This window comes from Pongo pygmaeus, chromosome 6 (assembly GCF_028885625.2).
Source record: "Pongo pygmaeus isolate AG05252 chromosome 6, NHGRI_mPonPyg2-v2.0_pri, whole genome shotgun sequence".
Classification (NCBI taxonomy): Eukaryota; Metazoa; Chordata; class Mammalia; order Primates; family Hominidae; genus Pongo; species Pongo pygmaeus.
The window spans coordinates 141,375,054-141,396,982 of record NC_072379.2 but is presented as its reverse complement, the minus strand read 5'-3'; the positions used below and the strand labels follow the sequence as shown (position 1 = coordinate 141,396,982).

At 39.8% G+C, this 21,929-nt stretch overlaps 1 pseudogene and 1 gene segment (V, D, J or C); both read right to left on the bottom strand.

Moving 5' to 3' along the window:
* Positions 1 to 8,235: 8,235 nt before the first annotated feature.
* On the bottom strand, positions 8,236 to 10,739 carry LOC134739946 (T cell receptor beta variable 5-1-like). The segment is given in 3 exon segments: positions 8,236 to 8,343; positions 10,157 to 10,530; positions 10,658 to 10,739. Coding segments are annotated over 3 exon segments (531 nt in total).
* A 7,266-nt stretch (positions 10,740 to 18,005) lies between these two features.
* Positions 18,006 to 19,651, bottom strand: LOC129041606 (T cell receptor beta chain MC.7.G5-like; annotated as a pseudogene).
* Positions 19,652 to 21,929: the final 2,278 nt, after the last annotated feature.

The window sequence follows — 21,929 nt, the reverse complement described above, 5'->3', positions numbered from 1 at the left end:
TATGTAAAAATTAAGCAAAGAAAATTAATTAAATTAAGTAAAGCATTTCAAATTTTACCTAGCTCTTTTACTTTTGCGACAATTTGTGCTACAAGTGAAGATTCACAGCAGTCTGAGGAAGGCACTGAAACAAAAAAAAAAAATCCAGGTAATTCTTTTCAGAAAAGGTAAAGTGTATTTAAATACTTACATATGATTAAAATTTCTGTTTCTATACTCATTTTATTAAAATAAATGTTTGAACACTAAAGTTAAAAGTGCTTTCTAAAGCAGCAACAAAACAAGAAGTGATGAAGGAAATACTCAAGTCATGGAGGAAAACCTGGCTAAGAAAGAATCAACATATTGGATTTTGACGTATTGTCAATAACTACAAGATCATGTTCCTTGGAAGCAAAATTATAGTTTATATCTAAAATATATGCTTTTTATTGTTTCATGTAAATTGTTTTATAGCAAGTTGTGATAAGTCATATATAACCAAAAATAATATTTTTCATAAAATACTTGTCAAAGTAAGTTTCACAAAGACAAAATAGAGTAGAGCTAAGCTAATTCATTGGTTATGGACAGTAAGGTGCAAGTGAGTGGTACAAGAGTGCAGACTCACAGTTTAAATTATTGTCTTACCATTAGATGCAGGCATATAGGGTCTGCACATGCTACAATCAAAACCAATGTCTGCTACATTTTCCACTTCTTCCTCAGTATTTAAGTTCTGACAAACTGCATGCATCCATCTAAAAAGACCATATTTGTACATTTTTTAAAAAAATGGAATATACTGAGAACTGCTACCTTTTAAAACCTGTAACACTGAGTCTTCAAACTTAAAAGCCCTAAGCCTCACATGCTCCTCCTACCTTGCCCTTTTCTCCTAACTATCCCTATTCATAGAGCTAAGAAGGAAATAAAAAGGAATGAGAACAACTATTAGAGAGGAAGCAAAGCACATTACATAAGGAAGCTAATTATTTTATCATCATGTATTAAATATTTCAAAGAAAGCAAGGAAGCTAGTTAGGGCAAACACAAAGGTATTCAGAAAACTGCAAATGGCAGTGCTAGCATATATGTGCTCCAGGTAAGGCATCTAATTTGAGGTAGACATATCTCATGTAAAGCAATGTTGAATGGTAATTGGGAAATAAAGTAAAAAGTTGTCTTGCAATGGAACAAATAATTAGTAGCCAGAGTCCCAAGAATACTGTACTACTGATAAAATAATACTATTAATAATAATATATGTTCACTGCTTAACTTCTAAAGAGTACAACAATATACCAATGAAAGCAAGGAAACATTCTTGATTTTGAAATTCCACATAATTATGTAGGGAGGGCAGAAGGTGCTATCTAATATCTAGATATCTAGTATCTAGAGCTTTAAGAAAAAGTGGTTTAAGGAGAACAGAATGTGTTAGATATTTTTTATAATCTATTAAAAGATTCAGAAACCCTTCATAAGAAACGGCATAGATGAAGGCAATAATTCTCCATCTAATTTCAAGGGATTCCTAAACCCTCAAAAAGGCCTAAATTAAAAATCTTTACTCTTGGGCAGACACAGTGGCTCACGCTTATAATCATAAAACTTTGGGAGGCTGAGGCGGGCAGATCACAATGTCAAAAGATGGAGACCATCCTGGCCAACATGGTGAAACCCTGTCTCTACTAAAAATACAAAAATTAGCTGGGCGTGGTGGCATGCACCTGTAGTCCCAGCTACTCAGGAGGCTGAGGCAGGAGAATCGCTTGAACCCAGGAGGCGGAGGTGGAGGTTGCAGTGAGCCAAGATAGCGCCACTGCACTCCAGCCTGGCAACAGAGCAAGACTCTGTCTCTAAATTAAAACAAAACAAAACAAAACAAAACTTTAGTCTGGAGTTGAGAATTCAAAACAGGAAATCACTTCTATAAGTTTCTAGGTGACTAAAAATCTACAAGGCAAGAAGTTCTGTACCTAAAACTTGTGATTAAGGAAAAGCTATTTTCCATTTTTTTTGCTACATTTCAAAGAGAAAAGCTTTAAAAAGATGAAAAAATAGCACAATACCTATCACATTGTCTACATTGCAGAATAAAATCTTCTCTATAGTTTCGATAGCAGACTGGACAGGAAGATAAGCTTGCACAAGGAGCTCACTGTGTGTAATTGTTCTGCCATTCACATCTTAGACCTGCAGATGTTGCTTCACAGTGTCTGCACAAAACACACCTGAAATCCAAATCCCCCCGAAAAGTCTCAATTTTATTTTCTTAGTTACTCAGTTACTGTAATTCAGGAAGCTACATACGAACATAATGGGGGAAATGATTTAATGTGTATGTGAAAATTTTTCTGATTAGTGGTATCTATCATAGAATATGTGTATTATTCAATTAAATAGGTGTGGCTAATTTTTAAAAACTGAAGTGGTATGAGAAAGCTCTGAACTTGAAAGACTAACAAGGCAAACAAACCCTAGAGTACCATTTGCACTTCCAGCCTCCTTTGGGAACTGTCTGCAATGGAGGGTCTAGGCAGTAGGTGTGATAACTTATGTCACAATCATCACACAGCAGGAGTCTTCCTGGGTCAGTTGCCTTCCCACAGGCCTCACACACAGTGCACTCAAGACACCTCCAACCTTTGCTAAGAACCAATTTAGTGATCTGTAAAAGAAATAACCAATCCATGTGATTTATGCATTAACCTAACATAATCAAATATACTATATAAATTAATATGGTGCTTGTGTACCTAGAAGCAAAAAAGAGGCAATCAACTAACATTTGTTGAGCACCTACGGAGGCCCAATACTGGGTTGGGCATGTTCATACACGCTTTTAGGAGCCTACTGAGCAGAATAATAGAAAATGGCACATATTTTAATGCCTTTTTAAAGCCCACATAATTACCTTATGCTGTACATTTAATGTCCACTATATTTATAGATATAGTGACCAGATTTTAAAGAAATCAAGTAAGCTTCCCTATTATTGATACATAATTTGAAAATACATCAACAAAATCTCCATCTACATTTCCATGCTTAGAATCAACAGAAAAAATACCAAAAAAAAAATATAAAAGCATGAGTTCTTAGGGACATTTTATGATCTTAGAGGATTTCTGTTTAGACTATGAAGCTAGGAATTCTGAAGTTCACATTCACTCCTCTGTTTATTCTCCCCTCTCTCAAGGGTGTAAGTTAGTAGAATATTTGGGAATCTCCAAATCCCTAATAAACTCCTGAAGGAAGCCACACCGTGTAATATTAAGATTGTGGAACTTCTTAAAGATCTCAAAAGACTAGGATCCTCAGACAGAACCAATTAAGTGCCCACATTATAATGAAACAGCAAGTAATGAGGGTACAGAATAAAAATTCAGATCATGAGGTGCATGAAAGCCTAAAAGCTACCAGAGAAGAAAATAAAAGAGTTAAATTCAAAGGAACACCCATCAGAATGGCACCAAACTTCCCAACTCCAGATGCTAGAAGAGTATAAGTTTCCAATTCTACAGGAAAATACTTTTCAAAGTACAGTTCTCAACCTAGCTACACAAGCAACTATGTGTGAAGACAGAATACGTTGTAGACACAGGAAGACTCAAAATTCAGCTCCCTCATTCTCCTTCTAATAAAGTTACTTAGAGATATGCAAAACAGAATGAGGATGTATTATAAAGAAAAGGAAGACTTGGGATCTATAAATCAACAGATCCAACAAAGGACATCAGGCCAGGGAAGTTTAAGGATGAGAACAACACACCTAGAAGCCACTGGCACATATCAGAGCAGGAGAAGGGAATGTCTAGAAGGAGGGTAGGACTTCTCCCAGAAAAAGACAGTACTTTAAAAAATAATCTTACATGATAGTTCTATAGTAGGCAAAAACAAAGAACGAATGGAGAGTCACTATTACTTTCTTGTTATTAAAAACTCCATGAAAGACAAAAGAAACTCATAGTATACTGTTTAGATTTGCAGTGAACATTTACTGAGTCATAACCAACACCTTATTAATTGAACTAAACATAGTAATACAACTATATTGGGAGAAGGAAGGAGGTGTATTTTAAGACCTAAATCAGAATTTATTTATTCATAGCAGAAAGTCAACAAAATCTAGCATTGATAAAGCAGTAAACCAGTTGATTATTTAGATCTATAGCATTAACCACAAGAAAAAAGACCTGAAAAGATTAAAAGTGATTGCCTCAGACATGGAGGTAGAGTAAGACAAGAGTTGGTTGTTCATTACAAGGCCTTTTTTTTTTTTTGAGATGGAGTCTTGCTCCGTTGCCTGGGCTGGAGTGCGGTGGTGTGATCTTAGCTCACTGCAACCTCCGCCTCCCATGTTCAAATAATTCTCCTGGCTCAGCCTCCTGAGTAGCTAGGACTACAGGAATGAGCCACCACACCTGGCTAACTTTTGTATTTTTAGTAGAGATGGGGTTTTACTGTGTTGGCCAGGCTGGCTTGAACTCCTGCCCTCAAGTGATCCACCTGCCTTGGCCTCCCAAAGTGCTGGGATTACAGGTGTGAGGCACCACACCCGGCCCATTACAAGGCTTTTAATGTCATTTGATTTTTAAACATGTATATTTATTATTTTGATTAGCTTATTGATTTTTAAGAATTTGTCTTAGATTACCAAGTTAATATATTATTTGCCCAAATGAAGGAAATGGCCTAGGGGTAAGATCAGGGTGGCTTAGAGCAGTAGCCAGCAAACATTTCCAATAAAGGGCCAGAGAGTAAATAGAAAGTTTTGAGGGCCATATGATCTGTTGCAACTTTATAAAAACTCTTCCAGTGTAATGCAAAAACTGCTACAAATATATGTAAACAAAAGAACATGGCCATATTTCAATAAAAGTTTATTTGCAAACACAGGAAATGGGCCAGATTTAGTCTATGGGCCAGTCTGCCTGACCCTGGCTTAAACAATGACCTGAAGATAAAGTGGCAGACAGATCTGAGGTGTTTAGTGGCAGAATTTTTAAAATATTTATCTTCATTCCTACTAAGTTTTCTTCACAGATACCTGTGGTCCCTTTTACAACCAAACTCTCAAGTTTCTCAGCTTATATTCACTCTTCAAAACACTACAGTCTGATCTCTACACCCACATCCACTCATAACTGCTTAAGCCAGGCTTGTCAAGACCTTCTTATTCTCAAATCTAATGGAAACATTAGTGTTTGTGTTTCTTGACTTCTAGTACTTCAACACTTCAACAATTTCTCCCTCTTTGAAATTTCCTTTTAACCTAGGTACTGGGGTTGTACTATCATTTTTTTCTTCCATTGAACCAGTTTAGCCTTAGTTTTAAAAGTTTTTTCAAATAAGATGTCATCCAGGATTCCATCCGTGGTACCATGTCCAAAGTTGTTACAGATATGTTTTATAATCTAATACGGATACACACTTCAACTATAACGGAGTAGGTGGGACCAGCCTGTTCACCCATAAGATAGTAAAAAATTGGACAAAGTGTATGAAACAACTGTTTTCAGATATTGGACAACACATAGTACAGGAGACAGTGGTCTCTGAGAGGAAGAAAACACTCAGGGAGTCCTATGATATTCTGCCTAGAAACATTTTCCAGAACGCTGCCCAGGGAGGAAGAACCTCAGCAGAGTACAATCAATGGCCTCGCTGAGATTAGGGAAGGCGAGGCTGTGGAATTTGCAGGACACAGTACTCAAAATGAAGAAGCGATAAGGACTAAGAGCTCCAGAAATCTACAAAGGATCCCCTGAAGTCTTTGGTGGGACACCAAGCCGTACTTCCAGAAGCCCAAAGACCCACAACCAGGGGAAAGTACATCTACTGGGAATTTGTAAGCTGCACAATTACCAGAGCTTGCAAAAGGCTCAAAGACAAGTGAAGCACAACCAGTCAGAGTACAAAGACACTGGTGAACAGGGGGTAGAATTCAGTAGAGAGCCCAGAAAGGCCAAGTCTTAAGTATAGGGTTAAACTAATGCTAGGACCGCAGCTACCAAAATGTGGTCTAGGGAACCCCAGTGGGTCTGTAAAGTTAAAACAAGTTTAAATGATACTAAGATTTAATTTGCCTTTTTTCACTTTAATTCATTCACAATTATACAGTGGTGTTTATAGAGGCTACATGTTGTATCATAATATTACATTGACATTGTACAGGTTGTGCCTCTGTAGTCTTGTGTTATAAAATGTTCCTAGTTTTAATTTCTAAAATGTTGAATAGTCCATAGTTAAAATCCTCATAAACAAAAACTATGGAGTCCCTAGTAATTTTAAAGAGTGTTAAGGTTCTAAAACCATAAAGTTTGAAAATATCCACCTTAGAGTGAAGGTTTTCTAGACTTGCCCCAGCAAGCTTAAAAAGAAGCTTCAAAGGTATCAAACTTATCCACAAACAATTGCCTCCTACAATAAAAATGCAAGCTGAGCCAATTCACATATCCCTAGTATATTTCTAGATACTGCTGTATTTCTCAATGAGACTGCAGTATTCTATACTGTCCAAAACAGTGTCATCGTGTAAAAGGAACCACACACAGTTTTTAAAAACAGGAATTCAAATTCTAGCTCTACCAGTAACTAGGTGTTTGATAGTGCACTAATTGTCCAATCTTAACTTATGTAAGTCGTACTCATCTGTAAAATGGGAATTTGGTAATTGTTGGATGGGTTAAAAGAAATACATTACTATCTTGAAAGGGATCTTATTCAATTTCCTTAGGTCCAAAACATTAAGTATTCTAAAAAACAAAATGTAATGATAGCAGCAACTTTTATACAGAATATAAAGTACAAAGAAGAAAAGAAACATGTTTTATGCATATATAACTCTTTTTTAATTGGCTTTATATACTCTGTGTTTTTCAGTCACATACCATGAGCAACTAATTTTAAAAGACTACATAAATTAACTGTACTAGTCTTCTATTTTGGATAGTATTAATTACAATCTTTCATTTTGATTCCTAAATTCACAAAAACCTGTGTTACCCTATAAAATAAATACTAGCATAGTTATCAACAAAGAATTCTGAAGGAGATAATGTTGATTTGCTTACTATACTGACATTTTACTGACAATGATATAATACAGTGATGTTTGAAGGGCAGGGGAGAAAGGTATAAAAATCACTCATGGTTCACAACCTATTATTGAAACTGAGGTTAGTATTTATATTACATGGTATGGCAGTACTAGAAAAGATTTACTTGTGGAGTATACAGTTTAAGACCTCTGCTGTACAGCTATACCTCCACGCTTGCTTCCAGTGGCCATGACACTTTATTCAAATATGTAAGTTTTATTAAGACTGAGTTCTTAAAAAGAGAAAACCTAGAACCTTAGATACAACTAGTGAAGTATTGAGACCTGTCTATATTTAAAACCAAGCACACGATACCACTTAAAAGGTTCCCCAGAAAGCCTCTATCCTGAAATGCTTGAAAGTGAGCAGTGCTGACTTTCGATTATTACTAACTGCATTAAATATGACACTTGTTTTGTTTCTTTTGGCTATAAGGAGAAAATGTCATTTTGTATATGAGTGAGCATAGAGGAGAGAGAATGCGGGAAAGAACAGAATGGGCTAATAATTTTTTAGTAAATACTCCAGTTCTCAGCTTTTTAAATCAACAGACAAAATGAATCAGCTAAATCTAAAATCTTTGTGAATAGTATAAATTGTCTTTTAAATTAAATGCATATATTTTTATGTTTTACTTTTTCAAGACAAAAGCAGGATATTAGTACAATATAAGATTTATAGAGGAGCAAATTTCTTGAGATAGGAAACCCTTAAAAGCAGTATTTAAAGTACTTAAATACTGTCACATATGTTTAATAATCATAATACTTAATTGTGAGAACTGGGAGCTCATGTTACTACTAAAACCAAATAAAAATTCAATACATATTTGTTAACTCAATTTAAGGATGTTTACCTTAATACTGACACAGTATGGATGGTAACACTGACCACACTGAGAACAGGCAAGTAATCTTCCTTCTGCTCCTTGGCCAAAACTGCCACAAACTACACACATATCCTGAAGGTAAGAAAACAGCACATATTTTAAATGGAGACTAAGCTAAAAACCTACAAATCTTACTTTAAAAATACCTTCTTAACTAATATAGCTCTATAGCTAAATATTGGATGACTTCTGTGTATATGAGATAAAGCAGAAATGTGCAAGGAGGAATTCAATGAGGAAGACAGTAAATTGTCAGGTTCAAACCTGATCCAAAGTGAACTTGTCACTGCTAGAAAACAACACAACTGTATTGTGCGTAGAGTTTTCTTCTTCATCCTTATTTGATGAAATATCTGCAGTAGACACCTATAAAAAGCAAAATACACAAAATACGAAGTTATATTTTTCACTTGTTTTACACTTAACTGGAAAGCTTCAAAAAATTCATAATCAAAACATATATTTTTGCTAAGGTCTAGTATAACAATTCCAAATATTAATGCTAAGATACTACTGTAAAATGGAGTCATGACATTTTATTATTCACCTAATTCTCTCTTTAGAGGTAGAATTCCTATAGACCAAGAAGTAATAAGAAAATATAATAAACCTGTCTTAGTAAGACTTGATTATGCAGAATTCTAATCAAGAAACTATAAATGATAATATTATATGTATGTACACACACAAATCTATCACTATTTTAATGACACACACTTGGGATCTGCAATGTAGCTAGTCTGAACTGAGATGTCCTGCAAACATAAAATACAGCACATAATTACATATTACATGTTGAAATGTAATATTTTAGATATATTGGTCAAAATGGAAGGCATTAAAATTAATTTCCCCTGTTCACTATAACCTTTATTTTGTTTTGAGAGGAGTTTCACTCTTGCTGCCCAGGCTGGAGTGTAATGGCGCGATCTCGGCTTGTTGCAACCTCTGCCCCCTGGTTCAAGCTGTTCTCCTGCCTCAACCTCCCAAGTAGCTTGGATTACAGTTGTCCACCACCATGCCCAGCTAATTTCTGTATTTTTAGTAGAGACGGGGTTTCACCATATTGGTCAGGCTGGTCTGTAACTCCTGACCTCAAATGATCCACTGTACCCAGCTCACTGTAACTTTTTAATGTGGCTACTAGGAAGTTTTAAATTGCATGTGTGGTTCTCATTATATTTCCATTAGCACCGCTTTAGAATATTATTTTGAATAACATCAAAATTTCAGTATTAGCCAAATGATTATCAACCAATATTGTTCAGTCTGGACTTAGTTCTATTTGACTAAATCAGCTAAGTACCCACTGGTTTGTTAATAATTTCTAGAGTGATTATGAAACAAAATAAAGCGCTGAACTAGAAGTGTAGAAGAAGACAAGGAGGGCACTGCCAAAATCATAAAATACAATCCTCTTTCTTTAAAAAGCTTACAACCTAAGCCCGGAAAGACAGAGTTGAAACACAGCAGGTTATGTTCAAGGTCAAAACATAAAACAACTGAATTACTTTTCTTGAGGAACAACTAAAAGAAGATTAACCAGCTGGGTGTTAGGACTGACTGTGGCCTGAGGAGTCAAGATCAGGACCGGAAGAAGGAAGGCAGCAGAAGCAACTCCAGGGCTCTCACAATGGCCAAGCAGCTCTTGGTGATGTCTCCGACTGGGACCGGCTACGAGGTGATTCCAGTTGCTATAAGACCTTTCCTTATTTTTTCTAGATATTAAAAACTTTGGGAGGAGGGAAAGAGAGTTCATGGTGCACAGAACACCACTTTTCATCACCTTCTGCTCTATCTCTATTTTCAATCATCTTTTGTTTTCTCTCTCCTTGACTCTCTCAAAACCTCAATTTCTTCTCCCCAAGTTGTATAAAGAAAACCCTGTGATTCTCCCTTCTACACTACACTGTTATCAACAATCTTGACCACAAAATTAAATCCCTTGTCCTGAAAAAGAGTGCGCCAGCTATTAAATTACACACGTTTCCTCTACCCCTGTAGCTTACAGTGTCGGCAAAGAAGATAATGCTGCAGTCAACCTACAGAAGCAGCACCATCCTCTGAGCAGGCTCTCTTGGCCTTGTTTTCCCCAGCCCTGAATTGCAGAAAGCCCCAGGCTGTGGGTCCTAGCTTTCTAAATTGCCTTTCTTTCTCCCTGCAGTCCCCAGGTTCTCACAGATACGTCAGGGCTGAGGTTGCTCCACATTGGGCCAGGGAGGTTTGTGCACAGAATGTGGTTGGCTTTGTAGGGCTGTGCCAAGCTGCTGGCACAAAGATAAAGGGCCGAGTCCCCCAGCTCCAAGGCGCTCACATTCATCTCAGAGCGAGAGTTAGAGAACTGGTGCCCTGAGAATCGATCAGGGAAGTCTCCTTTTTCTCTCTGTGTCTCACTGAAGTATTCGAAGAGGAACTGAAGGCCCTGTCCTGGGGTCTGTTGGTACCAGGATACACTCCTATGCCCAGAGATAGGGGAGCAGCTCAGTGTCACTTGCCGTCCTCTCGTTTTGATCAGACATCTTGGAGTTTGAGTGACTCCAGCCTCCACTGGGCCTGTGGGAAAAGCAGATGGAGGATGAGCACAGGAGATAGCCTGGTGGTGCCTCCCCATGGTAAAGTGGAAGACACAGGGGTGAGGACAGGCTCAGAATGGGGTGCTATCCTGTCTGCAGGGACTCACCTGCTCCCAGGAGACAAAGCAGCACCCAACAGAGCAGCCTGGAGCCCATGGCACAAAGGGGCAGGCAGCACTGTGTCTGTGCTCAGGGCTTGGTCCTCCTGGGGAAGAGCTGAGTTCTCAGCCTTGCTTTTCCTGGTGGGAGGGGCATCCCGTGATGTCACTGTCCTATGTCCTCCCCTTGCAGGCCTCCTGAGGTCCACTGCTCTCTGTTCTGCACGGCAGAATCCACTGGGCCTGTGAGGGAGGGAGACAGAGGCTGGGGCAAGAACACAGGAGGGAGCCTGAGGGTGCCTTGGAGGAGGCGTGCTTCAGAGACATCCCACCTGTGCCAAGGATTCACTTGCTCCCAAGAGACAAAGGTCTTCCCATCAGAGGTACCTGGAACCCATGGCCAGGTGGGACACAGCTGGTCAGGTGTCACCCTGCGAGGGATACTGGTCCTCTGAGAGCTGGGGTTTTGGGCATTGCATCTCTGATCGGATCTTAGGCTCTGATATCACTGCTCTGATGTCGTCTCTGCAGGTTCCCATGCACCCTGCCTTCCTTGTTATGCCCCTGGCTTACCCGATCCAGGACCTCTGCTTTGTGCTGTTAATACTCTCACATACCATGTGGGGCTGGACTGGGCTACTCTAAGCTGGACTGAGGTTAGGCTGCATGTCTACCCCACAGTTCCTTTGCTTTTCCCTCCAGGCAGTTGTTCCTCTGTCTGTCCCTGCCCGGGACATGCAGGTTGTCCCATCCAAGCATGGGACATCCCATCTTCATTCTCCCACTTCAGCTCACAGAGACTTCCTAACCCAAGCATAGCTGAAGTGCATGGCTCCCTGATAAGAGGCACACCTGCAATTTTATGTATCTGTCATCACATTTTTTAGTGAGCACAAACATCGAGCACGGCTGCTCCTTAACCCTCCCTGTCCCAGGCTCCTGGTTCTGTGCGTGCCCCAGAAATAATTGGAGCTCAGTGGTTCCACAGCACCCCCATGTGGCCCACTGCACAGTAACCAAGATTTTGCCATTGTTAGTGGACTGAATATTTATGTCTCTCCAAAATACAACCCCCAGGGGGACAATATTTGACGATAGAGTCTTTATAGAGAAAATTATGTTTACATGAGCTTATAAAAGTGGAGCCCTGATCCAGTATGTTTAATGCCCTCTGAGATGAGACACTTGATGGCTGGCTTGTTCTCTCTCCACCGTGTGAGGATTCAACTGGAAGAGGGTGCTCTGCAAGCCAGGAGGAGGGCCCTCACCAGAGCCCCACATGCTGGCATCCCCATTTCATACTCTGGAGTTGTGAAAAAAAAAAAGATTTGTATTTAACCCATGCAGTCTGTGCTATTTGCTGTGGCCATCTGAGCTGATGGATACAGCCTTTCTAACATGGTGCAACGGACATGGACCATGTTTAAATTAGGAACGATTTCACCATCTTGACTATTATACTGTTTCTCTAGGGGAACTAAAAGAAACCCCCACATTTTAAAATGTATGTTCTTCAAGATCACTTTTTGCATTGTAAAAGGGAAAAAAGTGATAGAGAAGAAATGTTGCCTTTGAGAAAATTCTGATGCAGGAGATGATGCAAACCTGACCCAGCTCAGGAGGGTGTGCTGCAGGAAGAACTGTGCCAGAAATCACACCAAGTCGTCCTGTCTCCCTCGCTGCGGGCAGATTCTCAGGGATTTGTGGGTGATTTATTATTAAAGTTCTTTTTTCTGTGATGACACTAGCCAGCTTGCTCAAAGCAGACCTTTCAGACCACTCTGTGCTACGTGCCAACTAATCAGCTTATCCAAAAATAAACAAAACAGTATCCACTGTTCCCATGCTGCTGGGGAATTTGTTTCTTTCCCATCTCTACTCTCTCTTTTAGAAATCCTCTTTTTGCCTGAGTTCACTGACAATATCCTCTTGCCCATTTTCCCATATATGAGTAAAGATACGTTCAGAAAATGATTAAATTTCTAAGTTTCTATTTGTGGTTCTATACTTAGTAAGCTAAGAAGGAGAGGCCAGGCTGGGTTTAAAAAAGAAACGTGAGACTTGGGAAAACAGAATCTGAGAAAGATTCCATTACAGAACCCTCATCCTTCACTTGCTACTTCTGATTTAGTTTATTTCCAATCCAAATTTATTTAAATATCTACATTTGACATATCTGTTATCAAATTTTAAGAATAGTTACATATATACAGTAAATCTAGATATTGTCATTATGAAGTGTTTCTTGATTTTTAAGTCCAAAGGCAAACGACCCCATGAGAAAGCAATGAGAAGAGGTTCCAATCCAGCTGCATCTGACATTAGCAGTCACTAGCCAATGTGCCAGTGAGATACAATCAATGACCAGTACCTCTTCCAAGATGCCATCCAGAGAACAAAAATACCCTACTGAGGGAGTATTCATGGATATAAAACAGTTAAAATTCTCTCAAGTTCAGATGGCAGTGTTCTATAACTTAATACTTTTTATGGATTTTGTGCATACCTCACTCTCCAAATAGAAGAATCAGCTTCTTTCATAATAGAAGCTGATTATCTGATGTGGTTTCTCATCCTAGGGAAGGTAAAGCTACTACACAAAATCATAAAAATATAAACTATCAGTAGAAGTCATGTTAAGAAAAACTATGTATTTTTTGCTTTACATACCTAAAATTTTTCTGATTCAACTAAATAAAGTTACTAGAATACTGGTCAATTCTTTACTAGAAAAAGAAACAAAACAGATATCTATATTGCTTCTGAGATGCTTCATATCCCATGATGAATAGCCATTATATTCCAAAGAAGAGGAGGCCTAGATAATATCATAAAGATGTGTGAAATACCAGAGCATTCGATCTGACTCCCCCTAAAATTGCAGACTTGTAGCATCTCCTGGCTCCTTCCTCAGGGGAGCCTGATCAGACAAGAAGTAACTAAGAAACCAGAAACAAACTGAAAACCATGAGAATCTTCTGGGAAGACTGAAGCTATTTTGGGCCAGAGAATGAAGAGATGAGTGGTAAGTCTAAGACTGCAGTGAGAAAACTAACTGTGGACATTGGTTAAGCTCTGCCCTTTCTGACTTCCTCCTTGCGTGGAGACAGTCTGAGCTACATTTAAATTTCAGAAATCAATAGGAGAAGCTAAGCACGGTGGTTCATTCCTGTATTCCCAGAACTTTGGGAGGTAAAGGCAGGAGGATCACCAGAGCTCAAGAGTTTGAGAGAAACCTGGCAACGTAGCAAGACCTCATCTCTACCAAAAATGTAAACAAAAAAGTTAGCCAGTGGTGGTGGTGTGTGCCTGTAGTCACAGCTACTTGGGAGGCTGAGGTGGGAGGATTGCTTGAATCTCAGAGGTCGAGGCTGCAGTGAGCCACGATTGCATCACTCTACTCCAGCTTGGGTGACAGAGTGAGACCCCGTTTCCAAAAAAGAGAAAGTTTCCAGCTACTCGGGAGGTTGAGGCAGGAGAATGGCGTGAACCCGGGAGGCAGAGCTTGCAGTGAGTCGAGATTGCACGACTGCGCTCCAGCCTGGGCAACAAAGTGAGACTCTGTCTCAACAAAAAAAAAAAAAGGGGAAAGTTCTGCTATCTCAATTCTTACAGAGATAGAAACTTTAGAGGAAAAAATAACCAATATAACCCCAGAAAATATAACTTGATTAGCATCAGCCAACCAGTTACCTGGGTTATCATTAAGTGAGGTCAAATAAGTAAAAGAGAAACACAAAAATGTCAGGTGTTAATCAAATAAACTACAATTAAAGTTAAAATATAAATGGAAAGGACAATAAGAAAGAGAGAAGTCTGAGAAGCATGGTCACTGCATGTCTCAGGAAAGCTTCCCAGAGAAAAATAGGGAGCTAAGTAGAGAGCACGGCTACCTTGTACCAAGCAAAGGGGCTAAATGATTACCTGGCCCACAGCTGTGCTAATGATTTGAGAAAGTGTGTGGAGTAATTACAGCTGAGAGAATCTAAGTTGAAAGCACAATATTAGGAAGCTGCATCTTCCATTGGAATGTGTGCTGGGTTTTCCAGCTTACTTCAATTTACAGGATTTCAGCCCAAATGAATCCATTTTCACCTCCATGACCTCGCTCATGTAGCCCCTCTGTAACCACAATCAGGCAATATCATAGCACCCCACTTCTGCCTCTGGCTGAAATCAAGTGTTCCTGACTTGGTGAAGATGTTGCTCACTTTGCCCACCTTCTAAGGCAGGAGGAAACCCTTTCTTCACAGATACTCCAAAGCCATTTAGCACGTACTTCTTTCTAGAGGTGATTAAATTTCTCTTTATGAGAACTCTTGTTTGTTCCTTCCAGCCTCAGAATTCTGTGAGAGCACAATCATATGAAGGGACATGTAGGCAGCACTAGCCCTGTACAATATACACATAAAACAAGATGTACTGGGGAAAACTCACAAGCAAGAAGCAGAAACACTGACTCAATTATCCACCCCTTCCTTAGTCCATGCAGAGATGTGCTTGGATAGGCATAGCTCCATGCATTGTGGAAAGTCTGCCAAAAGAAGGATCCATCACCATTCTGCCATATGTATTATGGAGAGAGTGGGAGGTGAGCATTTAAGGTCTACTCGTGGTAGAATACATAGCAGGGGTAGCTTCTGGGCTGGCAAATTGTTTCGTGTGATTGGAGATTAGAGGTATACCCAAGCCAGTGTTGCGAGGGCTAGCTAGAAGCCTTTGCACTATCTCAATCTGACTGAATTAATTACCTGCCAAATACTGATAAGGGTGAAGGTAGAGAGACAAAATAAAAGGAGAAAGAAGGCTACTCTCATTTCATAGGGGTTGTGCCCAGGTACTATCAAGAAAGTGGAAAGGAAAATTTTTAGACTTAGGAAAAAGTTTCACAATACATATATCGGACTAGAATATTGTATCCAGATTATATAAAGGATTATATGTAATATAAAAAATCCTTTATATTATATAAAGGATTCCTATAAATCAATATAAAAGATATATAATTTAACTTTTTAAACTGGGCAAAAGCATTAATAGGTATATGAAAAAGACATATCTGCAAATGATAATAGAAACATTAAAATGTTCTCAACATCATTAATCCTTAGAGAAATGCAAATTAGAACTCTAATGAAAGATTAATATTATGCCAATAAATTCAACAGCAAACAAAATAAACAAATTCCCCAAAAAACACAATTACTCACTCAAAAAGTAGATAACTTGAATGTCCATAGGGATATTAAAAAATACACATAGATGTAGTTTTAAAAATTGAACTCATAATAATTAAAAGCTTTTCCAGAAAGAAAACTCCAGGCCCAGCTTACTCTATTGATGAAATTGAGCAAGTTTACCAATTTACAAATTGTGAAGAATAAATAGTACTAACATTAACAGAGAAGCAAAAATCCTTAACAAAAATAAAGTAAATTTAACTCACAATGTATAAAAAGATTAATATCTAATCAGTAGATGAGATTTGCCCCAGGAATGCATAATTGGTTTTATATTTAAAAAGCAATTAATGTAAGTCACCTTATTTAAAAATTATTTAATTTGATGCAAAAATTTTTAACAAAATACTGGCAAGCTGTATCCAGCAGCACAACAAAAAGTTTATCTACCACAATCAAGTAGGCTTCATTCCTGGGATGCAAGGTTGGTTCAACATACACAAATCAACAAATGTGATTCACCACATAAACAGAACTAAAAACAAACCCAGATGATCATCTCAATAAACACAGAAAAGGCTTTTTGATAATCCTATTAAAATCTCTGTAAACTTCTAGCCAGCTTTATGACCCAGGAATGTCTTTCCCAAGACCCTAGGAACCATCTTTTTGAGATATAATTGTCAAGGAAGATAGAGGCCCTGTCTCCCAGTTTTTGTGTGAGAGTAGGAGCCTAATTTAGGATCCTAACTTTACTTAGGCAAAAGCCTAATTTTGACAACTAACTTAAGAGGCTGCTCTCCCCAAGTTGCGAAGCTACCTCATTTCATAAAACTGTGAGAAGAATATCTTCTCTTTTGATACAGCACAGATGACCATATATCTTGGGATAGGGAATCTTTTGTCTCTATAATAAATGAATGAATGAATTAGTGAATGAAAAAAGATAAACAGAAGAGCCAGGACCCACTCTCCTCTCTAAAGGCTAATGTAGAGCTGCGCTTTGGAGGCATCAGGCTCTGAGCCTGATGATTTAACACATTGGGAATAAAGGGACCAAAGGGGGAAAAATAATTCTTCAACTGTCAGTCTGGAGAGGCAATCCAGGGAGGCGCTGAGACTTGAAACCAACAAGGAGGCTTCCAGCCAAGGGAAGGAGAGTGGATGAGTCAGGAAACTTCTAGACCATGATCCATGGGTTCTGCAGCAAGGGGAGCAGACAGAGGCAAGTTTGCTGCCTGCAGGGTTCAGAGAAGGTGTCTGTGCATATTTGGAACTTTGATCAGGGCTAGAATTCACAGTCTAGCTTTCAGTGTACAAATGAGAAATTAAAGAATAGACAAGCTGGAATATAGAATAATAGAACTGGTGAAAATAGATACATATTTCTCAAACATATTTCCCAAAGGGTGAATCTCCTACTGTCCTCTCCAGCTGGCTTCTGCACTGGGACCCTTGCCTGGAAGTTCCTTCTCTGATTTCCCAGTGCTCAGTGCTGCTTGACTCTGCATGACAACAATGTATGATGGAAGGGAACCCTTGGTCCCAAAGAAGAGTCATGGAAACCACTGGACATGAAGTGTCAGAAGAACACAGCTCCTCACAGGACAGTGTCTGACACAGTGCAGGGTGTGACTCTGTGGTGACACAGGTGATTGTTTAGAGGGTTCTTATAAAATTTTAAGCTAAACAATCCTTACAGCATGCTTGCTTTATTTCAGGAATTTTTTTTTTTTTTTTGAGACAGAATCTCACTCTGTTGCCCAGGCTGGAGTGCAATGTCATGGTCTCGGCTCACCGCAACCTCCGCCTCCTGAGTTCAAGTGATTCTCCTGCCTCCTGAGTAGCTGGGATTACAGGCATATGCCACCACACCCAGCTAATTTTTGTATTTTTAGTAGAGACGGGGTTTCACCATATTGGCCAGGCTGGTCTCAAACTCCTGACCTCATGATCCGCCCGTCTTGGCCTCCCAAAGTGCTGGGTTTACAGGCGTGAGCCACCATGCCTGGCCTATTTCATGATTTAAAAAAAACATTTTTAAAAAACTAGATCTGAATATATTTATCTTTTTTCAAATCAGTTGACGGGGCAGAGTCACTCTCAGGCAAAAGGAAACCCAAACTCTAAATATGTGCATAGGATGTAAAGCTGCCACATGGATGAATTAGCAGGTGCTATGATGTTCTGAAGCTTCTGCCGGGGCTCTTGCAGGAAATGTTCACCCGAGCCCTCCGTAGCCCCCACAGCTTCCTGGCAGGCCCCGAAGGTTTCTGCACAGGAAAGCGGTGACTCTGCAAGGCTGTGTCTTGGCTGCTGGCGCAGAGATACAGGGCCGAGTCTTCTGGCTGCAGGGCGTGTAGGTGAAAGTTTAAGAGAGAGCTCTTGGGGCATTCAGGTGAGAAGCGACTTGGCACACTTTCATTTATAGAGAGTTTCTCATAGCTGTAGGCAAACATGAGCTCCGGTGGCTTCTTAGCTTTTTGCTTGTACCAGTACATAGTCCTGTGCCCCATATGTTGTTCACATTTCAAAGACTTCTTATTTGTCATTCCCATGACCAGGTGTTTTGGTGTCTGGGTAACTTCAGTGTCTATGGGAACTGTAGGGGGAAAGGGACAAAATTCAGGCAGAGCCCAGGAGGAGGATTGTTGCTACAGCCACAAGGAAAAGGGTTGGAATTCAAGGACAGACAATTTGAAGCCAACTCACCTGCTCCCAGGAGACAGAGAACTGCACAGCAGAGCAGTCTGCAGCCCATGCTAGCCTCGGGTCTGAGATGGAGCCTCTGACTGGGGTCCTTTGGGTGAGGTGCTGGGCTCTGGTCTCCTTGGCCTTAGTTGGTGGTTTTTGTGATGGCACTGCTTCTGACAGTGTCCCCAGACCCAGGGGATGTTTCTTCCTGACTGCTTTACATCCTTTCTAAGTTCTGATAGAAGGTATATTTGAATTGTCTGGGCTGGGATGAATGGGTTGGGCAGAAAGGGCACAGCCAGCTTTTTACTCCCCAAGGATATTCCTCTGGCAAGGGCTCCTTTGCTCTCAGCTGCTTCCTCATTATGTGGATCCTCCCTCTATCTTTGTCTTCCTGTCTTTCAGGATCCCTCTCAACAACAGACCACTCCCATTCAAGGAATCTCCTTCTGTCCTGTGGGATCACATAAAACAGTGCCATTCAAAACATCCCTTCCCTCAATGTCTAAGCGTGGTGGAGCCGTTTCTGCCCAGCTCTGTGGAGGGAGGGTGACTGCATGACCACGGATGCAGTGTGGACCAGCTCCCATCATTCAAGGGCATGACTGTGATGCCAACCAGCCACCAGGCACTGGAGAGGGAGCTGAGGGAGCACGAAAGGGATGAGCCACCCTCTGTCCCTGAAGTGGAGGGCATGGGGCTTGGCTGGGGTTAGAGCTAACATACACAGGATGCTGAAAAAGAACAACAGAAGGTGTGTGGAGGAAAGGAAAGGGAAATCAGGTTGAAGTTGATGTTAGTGAGCTTCAGCTGAGTAAGGTCATGTTCTCAGCTGGGTATGGATGGCTCCCTGTGGGCAAGATCCCTCCTGGCCCATCTCTTCTCTTACTCTCTATCCCTTCCCCAGGTCCCTGCCTCAGAGGTTTCACTGGAGCACAGCTCCTCCCTGTGACCAAAACAGCATTTGGCCACTCACCAACCCAGTGTCAGCATCCAGCCGGGTTCCACATCTCACAACCTGAGCAGCAGAGAAGGATTTGAAAGGCCAGGGAAGAATGAAGACGGAGGTGTTGGCAACAACACTGAGAGTCAGCAGCCAGAACACCAGGTATCCACACACGTAAGACATTCTAAATTTTTACTCAACAGAAATTGTCTATGTCTGTGTCTGGGCACCATGGCAACACCTTATCTCTACAAAAATTACCAAAAATTAGCCGGATGTGGTGGTGCATGTCTGTAGTCCCAGCTACTCAGGAGGCTGAGGTGGGAGGATTGCTTGAGCAGGGAAGTCAAGGCTGTAGTGAGCCATGATTGCATCACTGCACTCCAGACAGAGCAAGACCCTGCCCTGCACTCCAGACAGAGCAAGACCCTGCCCTCACTGCTCCCCTCCCCCGCAAAAAAACAAAACTAGAAGAAGCAAAGAAATTGTCTATGTCTGGACACCTAGTAATGAGCAGAACAGACAGTATCCCAGCCCTCTTGAGCTCTTGTGCCAGTCTGAATTGTTCAACAAATACTCCTTGAACAACAGCTAGGAGCAAGCAGAAAATCACCAACATTTTCACCCCCAGAATTGTATTTGTGTAGGGCAATTCAACATATTCGGACAACAACTAGAGAATAAACATGTATCTTACATGAACTTTAAGAAATGTAATCAGTATGTCATTGTTCAATCACTTCATATATGTGTTGCCATATTTCCTCATATATTAAATCAGGAGAACTGAAATGAGATGATCTCCAAAGCCCTGCCATTTCTAAAATGTTAGAAACCACATTAGGTCATCTGTTCTGTGGAGAGCTTTCCAACTAGGAACCACCTGGATGAATTCCTATGGGTCTTCTCTACTTCGCTGCATAAGCTATTGATGCTTTGTGACCATTTATTGAAATATCATCAATTTTCTTAAAATGTAAAGTTATGCCAATATTGACTTTTCATTTTAGAACATGTGAAGATACAAATGAACACATATAAACACAAAACTGAGATGATTCATACTTTCTAAGTGATTTTTACCATCTATCTGTTATTGTATTACATCAGTATTACCGTTTTGTGATGATAATTGTAATTGTAGGAGTGAGATTAGGGTCATAAATCTATGTTATATGTAAATCTACACTGGGCCTAGGGAGGATACTTATCCATGATTTAAGTCAAGGATTTATAATTTAGGTTTGTTTTAACCCGGGGATGTTTTCAGTCAGAAAGAAAATTTCAGCATTCCTCTAATATGTAAATTTTATCCGATTTTCATTGTGGCCCATAAAGCAAAACAAAAAAAGTGTTAAGGGCTATAGATTAGATTTTAAGAAAAGGGGGTTGAATATTCTTCCCCTCAACAGGTTACATATAGGATGGATCTCTAACCTGCTACACTAGATAAAAACCTAAAATTAATCTTGTTTTAAACACTAATGTCATTTCTATTAAAATTATTTCAATTGTTATCTACTTCAACAAGAAAACACTTTGGTCCTTCTACAAAGAAATAGAACAAATTTGAACAAATAAAATTTTATTGCATTGTTTATTTCCCAATAAGTAAACCAAATTGCAAGGACAATTTAAAAAAAAAGCAATAGAGTTTAAACAGAAACTTGGAATAATTGTGGAAGTAAACGGTTTAATTTTCCTGAGGACAATAGCTAACTTAAGCATTTCCCACAACAAGGGGTGGTGACAGGTGAGTTTAAGTCATCTGAATTAGGGATGGACCTAAGAAGGAAAATGATCTCAGGACAGTGTGAATTGCAAGAAGAGTGAAGAGTGGAATAGGAAATATGAAGAAAAGCCAAGTAAACACATTTATTTATAATAGAAGTAGTATATGTGATTGAAGATAAGAGGACATAACTGATTCCAAGACAGCTGGGATTTAGGACACAGAGTACTAACAAGGAGTTCTGAGAATATGCATAAGAAAATCTTTTTTTTTTTTTTTTTCTGGGCCAGGTCCTAAGCTGTGTATGCAGTGGGTGGGACTCCCGACAGCCCACCAGAGAATAAATTCTGGAAGGCTGAAGACATGGGCAGGGATATCAGAAGATACCAAGGGCTAGAAGGCAATGGCATTCCGACCCAGTGAGAGTGGAGAGTCATTGAGGGTACACTGTGATTCCCACTAAGACCCTGGAAAGGCCATGTACTAGCAATGATGACCACATGCTGGGGCTCCCTGAGAGGGAGGGCAAAGCTAAAACAGAACATAAGCCCTTTCTAGTCTTTCATGGAGGATATTTAGAAGTCTCCTAATGGTTCATGCCACCCAAAAAATCTATCGCATTTCTGGTCCATATTACTACCAGTGTTCCTCTACCAGAATATCAGTTTCATCATGTTGTTTCACTTGGAGTAGAACCAATGGTTCACCATTCCCTAGAGATTTGTGTCC